We start from the raw sequence: 13,488 nt of genomic DNA, 5'->3' as shown, positions 1-13,488 counted from the left end.
CTTTTACAGAACTTGACTTATTACAAGACCCAGAACTACTTTTTGAATCATCAAAATTAAATTTACCTTTAGTGTAATTTTACGTTATGTTCTAATTCATTAAATATGTATAAATCCATGTCATATAGTAAGCCTTGAATAATCAAAGTATTATTTTTTCCTTTCTTTTTCCCAAATATCTTCATTCTCATTTACCTCAGGTATGTGAAAATTCATGTGAGCATAAATCTCAATTAACTAGAACCTTCTTTTAAATTTTTCCTTCCAAACTATCTTCTTTCTCAATTGGTTCCATAAATAAACACAAATTGAAGAAAACCTGGTTTTAGGAACATTCTGAAAGCTTTCATGGGGAGATGCTTAAATTGTCTTCAAACAGTTGTAACAGAAAGGGGATAAAATACTGCAGCTCCTTGAGACTCAAAAACCAGACTGCAACGAAGAGTTTCATTTTGAAATAGTCACTCCTATAAAGACTCTGCTCACAGTAGCACTTAGCACTTATCATCACAGATTGGAAACTAATCAGACCTAGAGTCATTACAAAATAAGAAGACCCTCAGAGAACTCCAAAATAATGATGGCTGGGTTATAAACTCCCCTTCCAATTATGTTTATTGTTTTAGTTGATGGAAGCACAGAAGTGAAGCCAACCTGGAGAAAATGAGCACCATAATGGCAGGAGCCACACTCCCAGGGAGGGTTTCACTGGTGGCTCAGATGGTAGAGTCTGCCTGCAAGGCAGGAGACCTGGGTTCTTTCCCTGGGTTGGAAAGATCCCCTGGATAAGGGAATGGCAACCCACTCCAGTATTCTTGCCTAGAGAATTTCATGGAGAGAAGAGCCTGGTGAGCTACAGTCCGTGAGGTCACAAACAGTCAGACCTAACTCAGCTACTAACACACATACACACAGACACACACTCCCGGTGCCTGCAGATGCTTAAAAATTAATCAAGATGCAGCGTGCAGAGCACTAACTTTGCGGGTAAATATGAAACTGAAAGATCGACTGGAAAGGTTTTTATTTTTCACATTCAATCAAATAAGTTTGAATATATTTCATTTCCTACTGTGAGTGGAATAAGTCATCAAGCTAAAATCAATAACTCTGCTGCTGCTGCTAGGGTCTTTTATTAAATTTCTTCACTCACCTTCCATGGGGGTGTTACTGTCCGGTCGATTTGCAAAAACTACATCCACATACTCGAGCTGCAGCCTCTGGAGAGAGCCCTTCAGTCCTGGGAACAGAAGCAAGAAAAATTTCAGAAAGTCTAAACATGAGCACTATTAGAAATTGCTGAAGTTTGCTTTCCTTCAAGAATTTACTTTAAAAAAAGCATTGGATTAGTTTCAAAAGGACATTGAATACAGTGATGTGTTCATTGGCCCCTAGAACCCTTTAAAAATATATCAAGGATTGACATTGTCCCCAGCAAAGAAAAGCCTTAGAACTTTCTCAGCAGTACTAGTGCTTACTGGAAACCCACACTTGGTATGACCTTTCACAGTGGCTCCTGTGTGGCTGAACCTAGAAGCAAAGTTTAGAACAAAAAGCAGCCTAAAAGTTTAACTTCTTTCTTTTTGAAAAATGCCAGTTAATGTCACATTTTGAATTACTTAATGGGCTTATAGTGTGATGGAGATATATTTATTGCACATCCAAAACATAAAAATTGTGTAAATCACCAATAAATGATTGACAATCTCATCTTAATGTACACATGGGTTTTAACAGGAATAAAAGGGTTGGCAAATGAAGGTTTCACTCAACATTTTACTAACTGAAACAAAGTTTGGAGAACCTTAAATATAGCTGAGTCCAACCATTTCTATTATTCCCCCTTATTTTGAGAAGAAACAAAACCACTAGAAGCTCTAAAAGATTTAAGGGGTAATATAAAGGAGAGAGTTAGAGTTTTAAAACAAGTCAAACCAATAATTTATGTCTCAGCTCTAACCACTGAGTCACATTACTATGATTACTCAGAAAAAAAATTAATTTCAGTAAAATTAATACTTCCCTGAAATAGGATGTATTGTATACAATATTATGCAACCAAAAGGATGACAGTGTTCAAGAATTACTTTATCTCATTTCTAAGAGGCACAGCACTTCCTTATTGGCCTATTTAATTCCACAGGAAGACTGGAGGTTTTTCTTTTTATTATAGGCATAAAATTAATTGCATGTTAAATGAGGCTCTTATAAATTTAAATCTGGCTCATTTAAATTTGATTTTTCAAACTGGTTTATTGGCCAGCCACAATTACTTTTCTGACAGGAAAATGGAGTGCTTGAATCCAGTTCCGGAAGTATTTTTTCATTCATTGAGAAAGGATTGATTGTCTGTGATGGGAGCTTGTTAAGAGAAGCACTGGTGAAGAGATCAGGACAGACAGGTATTGTTAGGTAAGATCTAACGCCTATCCTTAAAAACTGTGGTGACCTTCATGCTCAGGATATTACCAGCTTGAAATTAAATTTACCTTAAAAAGCATTATGATATGAACCCCCTCTGGAAGCAGTTGTATGTATGGAGGAAGTAAGGAGAGGAAAAGATAACCAAGCAAACAACCCACCATGCTCCTCTGTCCATGAGATTCTCCAGGCAAAAGTACTGGAGTGGGTTGCCATGCCCTCCTCCAGGGGACCTTCCAACCAGGGATCGAACCCAGGTCTCTTATGTCTCCTGCATTGGCAGGCAGGTTCTTTGCCACTCGTGCCACCTGGGAAGCCCAAATAACAGGGTATCCCAAGGTCTGAAAGGTTGGAAATCTGTACTCTAACGCGTGATCCCACTTGCTATCCCACAAAGTTATTTGACTACTTTTTGTGTGACTTGGTTCTCTAATCTGTAGTGAAGATAACAATACTTAAAACTTTCAGAATCACTGCTCCAGAGAGCAAATAAAGTCAGTTGGCAAGCACTTGGTAGGTGTAACAGTGTGTAGAAGTGAGGTAATTATAACAGTGGTGCTCACATCTGGAAAGGTTCAGGATAAGCGGTGCCAAAGACTAAATGCCAATTTTCACTGGACCTCCTTGTTTGAAAAGGAAGTCATTTGTGACAGTTCTGGCTCATGCCTGGCACTGGAAACAAAGTTCTCCTTTCTGATGATGGTCTTCTACCCCTGTGTGTCTTCTTAACAGCTTGGCCAGGGCTAAGAGTAACTAGGAGAAAAAGTTATGACTGACTTGACCCTGTTGAAATGAGGTGTGATCAGTGATGATGTAAGTTTTTTCCTTCAGTGTCCTAAACATGTACTGAGTCTCAAATTGACTCTGAAACTGTGGCAGGCTTTGCGTGTTTAAAGATGCATGGATGTAGTATTTATACTTACGGAGCAAACAGTACATATTGAGAGCATTTGTTGGTATAGGTCCATTGTTCAAGGTAATAGTGTGTATCCATAAATAATGACACAGAACTTGATATGATGACAATATTCTCTGTATTTAGTCGTTCCTCATTTCTCAGTTCTTTCTCTGGAAAGCCTTTTTTTCTTATTTTTTAATATTTAGGCCAAGAGTCAAGCGTATTCATATAAGAATATAAGAAATGATGGGTTGCATCCTGTCAGTGATCCACTGGGTCCCTACTCTGACCTTGAACTGAAATAAAAAGAGGTTGTGTTCCTAAGAGGCACTGTCCCCTCACTTTGGAAATCTTCGGATTTTACTCCACATGAGAAAGCAGAATGTTGGTGAGGGGGTAAGGAAATGAGATTTAAGCCAGGAAAATGATGTTATCAGATTTGTGTTCTGAACTGATACCTGGCTGCTGAGAGTGACCTGTGAGGGGCCAGAGAGAAAGCAGGGAAGGAGACCAGGAGGTCTCTGCAGCAGACCACATGTGGACCAAGTTGGTGAGAAGTGTTCATGTTCAGGACAAGCTGTATAGGTAGAAATAAGAGGACTCTAGGTGTGCTGAAGACGGAGTGTGGAGCTGGAGGTATCAAGGAGGACTCTTAGATTTTTGGCCAAGAATGATGTGACTGTCAGTAAATGAAGTCACAGGAGAAACATCAGTGGCGGGAGCCATGCTGGGTCTGAGCAGCACATCAGTCAACCCCACAGTGCTCTTGGCAGGTGGAGGGGCCAGTCCGGCGTTCAGAGGAGAGATGCATGTGCAAGTGAGACACAGAGCTTGGGACTGGCTGTGTCTGAATGACCCTGCCAAAGTCTTTTAGCCCCTTTGGGCTTTAGTATTCTCATCTTTCCAAACACAAAATGGAGCTAGATGATCTTTCTATTTTCCTCCTTCATGTGACTGCAAAACAAATCAGGTAGTCCTGCCTTTTTCTATTTGGATGCTTTAATCTTGTAGCTAAATTGTAGCAACATAAAGGCTTGCTAACAAGTGTCTTCTTGAGAGCCATTTAGAGTTTATCTCCAATAAACAAATGGTCATGTTTTATTTCCACTGAGCAAAAATTTGTTGAGCTCTGACTTGGGGCCAAGTATTGTTTTAAGTAGGTGTGTGAAAATGCATTAACCTTGGCTCCAGAGGGGCATCCAAGTGGCTAATCATAACCTAAGGACATAAGTGCACTCATGCACTGAATGTACTTGCTTGTTTATTTCTTTTGTTTTTGGCCATTCTGTGTCTTCATTGCTTCAGCCTTTCTCTGGTTGTGGCAAGCAGGTGCTACTGTCTAGTTGCAGTGTACAGGCTTCTCTTTGCAGCGGTTTCGCTTGTTGCTGAGTACGGGCTTCAGCGCATGGGCTGAGTAGTTGCAGTGCATGGGCTTAGTTGCCCCATGGCATGTGGAATCTTCCCAGACCAGGGATCAAACCCTTGTTCCCCAAATTGGCAGGTGGATCCTTAGCCACCAGACGAGCAGGGAAGTCCAAGAAGGCACTTTTGACATTAGCCTGTCACTTGGCAATAACACAGTATCTGTGGGAGTGAAAACAGGAGCAGGAAAAACATATCCTGCTCTCAGGGAAATGTTTAGAAGTTAACTGGAAATTCCTCAAAAGTCCACAGGAGGATAAATTATGTTATGCAAAGAAAATAGCTTTCAAGTGACTATAGTAAAAAGAAATCGAAGTTAATCTCCCTTTTAGGTTCTGAAGTTTAACAGGAACTGCATTGTTCATAAGGTGAAACAATTCAATTAAACCTATTTCACAGGCATCTATAGAAATATGCTCATTTCAGACATTAAGCAGGTTGGCAGGGTTAGAAGTGGGTCATGTGTTCACGGTGGCAAGTTTAACTCTGTAGAAATAAGGCCGTGAGTAGTCTGGAAGTTCTGCAAGGCTTCTATTCAAATATGCTGTGTCATCATCTTCTACGCCTATGGCATATTTGTTTTCCTGTCAGGCTTGAAAAAAGATGTTGCCTTAAATAATGTACACTGCTTCTCCATTTAATTTTCCAGCCTCTTCTCATCAGACCTTCAGTCGTGCATTTGAGATATGCTTCTTAAAGAAGACTGTCCTGTACTAGAATAAGTGGCTACACCTCCCATTATGAAACATGATTATTTGGGGTGGATGATTTCAATTTACCATGAACATGGTACATCAGAAAGGAAACCCATAGGGAATCCATTTGTTAAGAAATTTATTCTTTAATTGAAAATTATCAATTGTCTCTTTTGTAAAAAGTTCAGATTGTAGGGTTTGACATTTGCCCTTCATTAAAAAGTCTTAAGCGGAGCATTTTAAAATATTTTTCCCCTCCTACTCCTAAAACAGGGACAATGGGTTTGTGTTTTGAATCACATAACAAAACTGTTGCTTACCTGAAAGGCAAATAGAGACAGACACAGCTTTTGCTTATAAAAGCAAATAAACACTTTACTTATGATTACAATTTGACTTACCAAACTATTTCCATTCTTTCATGTTAGATACTAAAGAGCTTTGATCTGCTAAATTTTAACACTGGCACAAATTTGAGTTTAATGAATGTTTGTGGAATGACTAATAAATAGACTTTCAGATCCTGAGTGGATCTTGTGATTCCAAATGAATATAGTATAGAATATTCCAAATGAATATAGAAGTATAGAACATATTCACTCCTTCCTTGTGAATCTAAGGAGAATGTTGTTTATAACTGGATCTAAGTCAAGGACTTAGGGCTTGTTGAAAAGATCTTTCATAGATTTTTTTCAAAACTGCATTATACCCAAATTAAGCTAATTTTATACTCTAAAAAATAACTTAGGTAGCCAAGGTCATCCAGCACACAGGTGGCCTGAGCTCTACAAGAACTGGACTTCTGTCTCATTCTTCAAAAGTACTTCTCAAATTTAATGTGCATATGAAACTCTAATCTTGAATAAGGTCACCTTCATCACAGGACAAGTCCCAGTGAACCCCAAGGATAACGATTTGTAAACCTCTTCAAAATTTATTTTGGGTCTAGAAATCTCACGTCCCTTCTTTTTTTTCCTGTAAAATTCACTCAATTCCCTAATTTCAGTCTGCCTAGAAATATCCTTTGAGCTGACTCTCCTGCACTCAAGAGTATTTTTGTCTTTGGCTGACACTGTAAACTGCAAAATAAAACCAAGAGTAAGAACATTATAATAATTAATCCCAATTCTTCTTCAATCTTAAAATTTGAAATTTTTTATTATTTTGAATCTGGGTCAGCTTGAATTTGGAGAAGGCGATGGCACCCCACTCCAGTACTCTTGCCTGGAAAATCCCATGGACAGAGGAGCCTGGTAGGCTGCAGTCCACGGGGTCGCTAAGAGTCGGACACGACTGAGCGACTTCCCTTTCACTTTTCACTTTCATGCATTGGAGAAGGAAATGGCAACCCACTCCAGTGTTCTTGCCTGGAGAATCCCAGGGATGGGGGAGCCTGGTGGGCTGTTGTCTATGGGGTCACACAGAGTTGGACACGACTGAAGTGACTTAGCAGCAGCAGCTTGAATTTCAGTTGAACTGGTTTATCCATCCTGAGAGATTAGTTCCTTAAGAGAATTCCCAATTTATTTAAAGAGGGAGAAAATTTAAGGTATTTCTATTAAATTGTATGAGGCTTGAAGAAACATGACTTAAAAAGGAGAGGAAAAGAGGTCTGAAATCATTCATACACACTGGTACGTATTAAAGCAATGGAGATTGAGTGAAAAGACAGTAGCACAACTTCCCTATTCTTTGTCTCATCGATTTTCTATTTCTTTGTTGATTGCTATTGTAAACCACTTTCTGAATCTCTTTTAGAATCAATCAGATCAGAAAGAAAAGAAAAACAAGAACTTTCTAGGCAGCACACTGCCACCATATCTGTTTAGCTTGGGACACAAGCTGAACACTTGGATTTTTCTTGTTGACAATCTTTGTGGTAGACGACATACATCATTGGGGCAAATACTAGAGCAGGAATGGTAACAGTTTGGGGAGGAAGGCTGGGTTTGACTGTATATTATCAAACTGGACGTGTGACCTGAGAAGCGATTTTGTTTGGGTGAGGAATTTGGAAGCTTTCTCAAGAGCTAGAAAGTGGTCATTCATCGTGGCAATTTCAGAATGTTACTTACTTAGTGTCCTTATCCATAGAAGGAACACTAGTAGGTGCATTATTAAGAATGATGATGGTGATGATGATGACAAAAATAACATTTACTAAGTGCTTATTATGACAGACACTGTGCTCTATGTGAATAATCTAAGTTCAATCCCTAAATAGTAACCTTGTGAAACAGAATATTTATAGCTCATTTTATAGTCCAGGAGATGAGCCTAAGTGAGATTAAGTAACTTGTACAAAGTACCCCAGCTCATAAATGACAGAGTTGGAACTTGAACCAATATTCATCTGACTTCAAAACCCAGATGCCTACAAATATACTAAAACCAGTTAGTGATCAATACATATATTTTTGTGCTTATAAGTAAATGTTTACAGGTAGATAGAGAAATCAGTATAACTACAGGGAAAAGTAAGGAAGGATTGTGAAACTATGGAAAGGGATGAGGTAAGCAAAGGAAGGAATTTATTTTTTTTATTTTTAAAGTAGTGGGATTAGAGTACATCTTATTTTTGGGGGTGATTTTAGTATTTCATAAGTGAGATTAGTTTTAAAAAAGGAGAAAAATCATTTGTCTCAATGATTAATTATGCATATAAAGGTATAAAAATCTTGAATTTTTATGAAATAGTTCATGAACTAGTGTAAAGATATTAGAAACATATGGCAGCCCGTTTAAACATATTTTTCATTTATACTGATACATACCACAACTTGATGAACTTTATGCTAAGTGAAAGAGGCCAGTCACAAAATATTACATATTATATGACCTCATTTACATGAAATGTCCAGAATTGGTAAATCCATGGAGACAAGAGTAGTTTGGTGGCTGCCTGGTCTGTGGGAGAGCGTAAGGAGGGGATAAGAAGTGACTGTAAGTAGGTATCAGGTTTCTTTGGGGGGATATGAAGGTGTTTTAAAATGGAAGTGTCAGGGGAGTATAATTTCCTCAGTTCTGTCTCCTCTCAACAAAAATTTGAAGCAACGGACATTAAAGCCCTCGGTGCATCACAGCTCTCGGACAGTGTTACAGCTCCCTCAGTTTTATTTAGAAACTAAAGGAAAATATATCCTGGAGGTGTGGGGGCATGCCAATCCAAAAGATGCGAAGAGAGAGAAAGAGAGAGAATGTGCACGAGCGCGGGATAGAGAGACCCCTGGCCCCTTGGCTCCTCTTCTTATATGTTTTTTCCTCCCCCTGGGCCTGCCCTATGTAAATCGGACTACCCAGGAGTGCTGTTTGTCCCACCTGAGGTCCTCACTCTGGCCCTCTACCTTCCTTTGTTCTATTTTCGCGGGCTTTTCCCTTCCTTGTCTTTTAGCCACCGCCATTCTGGACTCCTGTTTCCTATTCTAACTACCTAACAGCAGCATGGTGATGACTGCATACTCTGTAAATATTCTCAGAGCCAATGAATTGTACATTTGAAATGGGTAAACTTTTACAGTATATAAATTATAGCTCAATAAAGCACTGTAAGAAACCTCATGGAGGTGCTTTATTAATAGCATAGTTGTAAAGAAGAATGCTAGAATATCCAGTCATTTTCTTTTGAGTTCTCATTCTCCCCTGTAATATTATTACTTCACCTCTCAGGAAGAAACATATGGTTGATTGTTGTTCTTCTCATAGAGAAACTTTTTCCCCTTCCAATGTGTTTTGAACTTATTTGGTTGATACTCTTCTTAAACTGGCAACCCACAAACGAAAATAAAATGGAAGCAGCAGTACTCACCTTCAATAATATGTTTTCTTGACAACCCTCTTTCTGTTTCAGCTCTGAGAAGAAAAAGAAGCAAATGAGTGGGGTGTGCTTTTTAAAAAAATTGCTGTTTCAAAAGTACAGAAGAGTAATTATTCTTGACTGAATTATTAATGCTATTCCTTTTTCTTGGCAAGTCTGTACCATGGCAGGTTGGGGAGAGAAGACTGGTAGGCAGTACATCAAGAGGCTTTGGAGACCTCCAGAGATGAATTAGCCATCACTGTTGTCATACCATGTAAATAACAAGTCAGCCATGTATGCCTGTCCATATATAATTTGATACTTGACAAATGGCTAAACCTTCCCACTGTGTTCTTAACCAATCCTAAACCAAACAAAAACAAAAAATATGACATCAGTTTGTGAGCTTACTATAAGATTGTTAGGCTACTGATAACACTGACTTTTCTGAAAAAGGAAGTAAACTTGAAAGTGCCTTTTGCCTTTCAAAAGAAAATGAACAGCTATTTTCTTTTAAAATGTGATGTACTGAGTCTTCTTTAAATTAGTTTTTCTTGCCTGGAGAATCCCAAGGACGGGGAGCCTGATGGGCTGCCGTCTATGGGGTCGCACAGAGTCGGACACGACTGAAGTGACTTAGCAGCAGCAACAAGAAAAAAACCTTTAACTAGGACTTTTGCCTGGCAAGACCATTTTCAAACTCTAGATAATTAGAAAGAAATGTGATCCTTGAGTTTTAACGTACTGAAGAATTATTTCTTTAACATCAATACCTTTGGCAACCGCTTTTTAAAACAAAGTAGTCTATCATTCACTTTTGGTGATTTTATATCTTTTAAGTATATTAGATAATATTGCATGTAGTACTCCACTACATACTGGTTCTTGCAGATTGTCATATTTTCTGTTTATTTCTAAATTATAGGCAAGGTTTTCAGTTCCACTGCAAAAGCACCAAGCAATGGCACCATGAATCAGAGTCCACACAATGTAAACCTACATGTCTTATAGGTACCATTGGTTTTATTTTTCAGTAGACTACAATAGGAATAAAAACCTAAAATCCATGTTTCTATCTTCATATTCATCATAAACAAACTCAAAAACAACAATAAAATATGAGTGTGTGTTTTCATTAGAAGATTCCCCTTCAATTTTATCTTTAACCCTTATGAATTATAGGGAAGTAAATAAGGTTTTGTTTGTTTTTACTTGTCTTCTTTTTTTGTTTTTTTTCTTTTTTTGTTGAGACTCCATGAAAATCTTTGAGATTTCCATGAAAAGTATATGACATAGCCTGCTATTTTCTCACATGTTTGTCAAAGAGGCCAGTCTTCTAAGACCTGCTGAATAATGTAAGCACCAGTTCAAACACTGGTAGGCCCATCAGAAGCCAATTCAACTTGTGAAATTTGTTCTGTATCCCACAACAGGGAGAGGACCACTCTTTCATTTAACCTGACAGAAAGTGATACAGTCAGCTTCCTGTTATTCTTCGATGAGATAGTCCTTTTGATCAGCATTTTCAGAGCCCTCTGCAGAAATGATCAGAGACTTACACGTGGGGCCAGGAAAGATATTTTTATCACTGCTTTCTGTAGAAGTCTGAGTTTTGGCAGATTTAAGTAGCTTTTCTTCTGTGATGCTATGTGCTTATTTTCTTTGCCTGAAATTTGAACTCTATTTTGGAAATGGTTCTAAGTATGAGGTTGGTATTTGAAAATCTCCATGAATCACTTAGTAACAAGTGACCACATGCTTTGCACTAAACTACTTTGAGGGTATTTTGCTAAAAATTGAATCCTAGGCTAATTGAAATTTTCTTCAAGTAAGACAAAAAAAAAAAAAATCTTTCTTTCCAAACCAATTAACTTTAGTATGTTAGATATAAAATGGTTGCCTAAAATAATCAAAGCATGAACTACTAGTTGTTTCCTGTCAAGTAGAGAAAGAAAGACATTTGACTTACTTTCCACCCCAGTAGAGTTTGGTTGTTATGACCAGGCTGGACCTCCTATATGTTGAACAAACACAAAGAAATATTAAAAAAAATTGATGGTTATACTATTGAGTCATATTATTATTATAGCACTAGAAGTAATTTACTGTACCTCACATTTTAAAACTGGTGAAAGGATAAATTTGTTCATTCATGTCATTGAAATGTAAGGGCAAAGGGAAGCTGATGACTGAGGACTTGAAGTCAGATCCTAGAGAAAGAGGTCTGAAGGGAAGGAAGCTTTACCTGGAAGACCCGGGAGAGGAAGGACTATGATAACACATTGGTGACTGGGTGGTAGCAAAGCAAAGGTGAGTGGTAGGCATGGAGAGTCAGGATGGAAAGTGCGAAGAGTAAGTAAAAACAACGTAAAGGATGGACTGCTTTAGGAACTCAAATAGACAGCCACTAAATACTCACCAAGCACCTGACATAGTGTTGATTGATCATGAACTTTCCATACACCCCCTGCCAAAGACCATGGACCCTAGTGTCTCTGAATTATGACTCTTTCCAACCAACTGGAAAGAGTCATACAACCAATTGCCTTCACAGGAAAGTACCAACTACATGGAAATAGAATAAATTTTAATCAATAAATATGAATAAAATTTCTTCCCATTCAACTTCTTATTAATTGAAAATGTTATTTTAGGAAAACAACCCTAAAACCCTTAACTCAAACTTCCACCACTTTATTCCTAAGGGAATGAATTGTGGAAATCTTGTCAGCAAATTCATTACCTCCTTAAAAACCACACCCAAGGGCAGGAAATGAAATTGCACTATTGTGATTGTGGAATATGAAATATGTCTTGAGAACTATAGTCATATAATTTAAAATTGGGAGGTAGAGCTCAATACAATTTAATTTCTCCAGGTATATAATTTAATTGAACTGGCTGAGGGAAAAAAAAGGCATTTGAGATTCAAAGGTTAAGACCAAACTTTGAGAGTATTTGAAATAAGGCGTTTATTAATTCCGTCAGCTGTAGAGTCAATGCCTGAAGCCCTTACGCATAAAAGACTAGTATGATTAATGATAACCAATGGGGAATGATGGTGACAACTCTGATAACTTGGCTGCAACAAGAAAAATTTGCAGAAAATGTCAGTAACCCCATCCCACTGAAGTCAATTCCCTGAAAAGTAATTCGAATCACTAACAGAAGGTCTACAAAGATATACATCTGGAAATTACATACCCCAAAAGGGCTGATGCACTTTCCAAGTTAATCCATCAACCTCGTGATACCTAGTATAATAGCAATCTGCCACGGGGAAGTTGGGTCTCCTTCAGCAAGTGTTCTCAGAACTTCAACAAAAAGCTCTGGATGGAATCTTATTAAAAAAATGAGTGCAGCCTTCTGGATTATTCAGAGCAGTTGGTGCTGAAAAAGCCATGCATTCTACCCTTAGACCACCACAGACTTATTTTTCCCAAATTAGGCTTTCTGTAAAATGTTTGGCCTCCATGGGTGTGCATACCAATATTTATGTTCAAATACAAGAGTAGACAACAACCCGATGAATTATCATGAACTTCGGGGGGGCATCTAGAGCAGCTGTTGAGTGGATGAAGAATGATATTATGAGGATTTCACATTGATAAAGCACAGCTTTCAAGATTCTTTTGTTCACCTTATCTCACTTTATCAGCACAATGCTCCGTGAACAGTTATGCCATCCATTTTACAGGTGGGTAAATCGAGGCACAGCAAAGAGAAGTAACTTGCCCTGGACAAAACAGCTAGCAAGTGGTGGTCTTGGGACAAAAAGCCAAGGATGCTAGTTGAAACCTGCTTTTGTAGCCTTCATGCTATGATGTTATGGTCTATCTTTTCAACAGCCTCAGGTGGGTGGCTGTGAACTGTTATGACCTGATGTCAATATCTGTATCTTGGGGATAGACTGAGTGTTTATTTGCAAGATTGAAAAGCATTTTGTGAAAGATGCATGTTAATCTATTTTCTACAAAATGTATGTAAGAAGTTTTGCAAAGTATGATGAGTGATGACCAAGTGTTCTGTGGATGCAGAGGGGAAGAGAGTTACTGCACCAAAGCTTCCCCTTCATCCTCAGGTGCACTCTGGCAGCCTGCACCTTGCTGTTGATTTCACTGGATATTATTGGACTCATCTCCAATAATAAGTGTCTGTTATAGGTTGAATTTTGTCCCCCACAAAAGATATGCTAAAGCCCTGTACCCCAGTACCTCAGAATGTGAGCTTATTTGGAAACAGGGCCACTGCAAATG

General features: G+C 38.3%; 1 protein-coding gene across 2 annotated transcripts in view; it reads right to left on the bottom strand.

Moving 5' to 3' along the window:
- KCNAB1 (potassium voltage-gated channel subfamily A member regulatory beta subunit 1) overlaps positions 1–13,488 on the bottom strand; it is a 452,075-nt gene that overhangs the window by 66,308 nt on the left and 372,279 nt on the right. For both annotated transcript variants that reach the window (XM_040247427.1, XM_040247438.1), the window contains exons 6-8: positions 11,202–11,246; positions 9,242–9,285; positions 1,154–1,240 (exon numbers count right to left, since the gene is read on the bottom strand). In XM_040247427.1, coding sequence (XP_040103361.1) covers positions 1,154–1,240; positions 9,242–9,285; positions 11,202–11,246 — 176 coding nt within the window. The remainder of the gene's footprint in view (positions 1–1,153; positions 1,241–9,241; positions 9,286–11,201; positions 11,247–13,488) is intronic.

Source organism: Oryx dammah, unplaced genomic scaffold (assembly GCF_014754425.2).
Source record: "Oryx dammah isolate SB20612 unplaced genomic scaffold, SCBI_Odam_1.1 HiC_scaffold_2, whole genome shotgun sequence".
Lineage (NCBI taxonomy): Eukaryota > Metazoa > Chordata > Mammalia > Artiodactyla > Bovidae > Oryx > Oryx dammah.
Note: the sequence above shows the minus strand (reverse complement) of the source record. Positions and strands in the feature narration are given on the sequence as shown.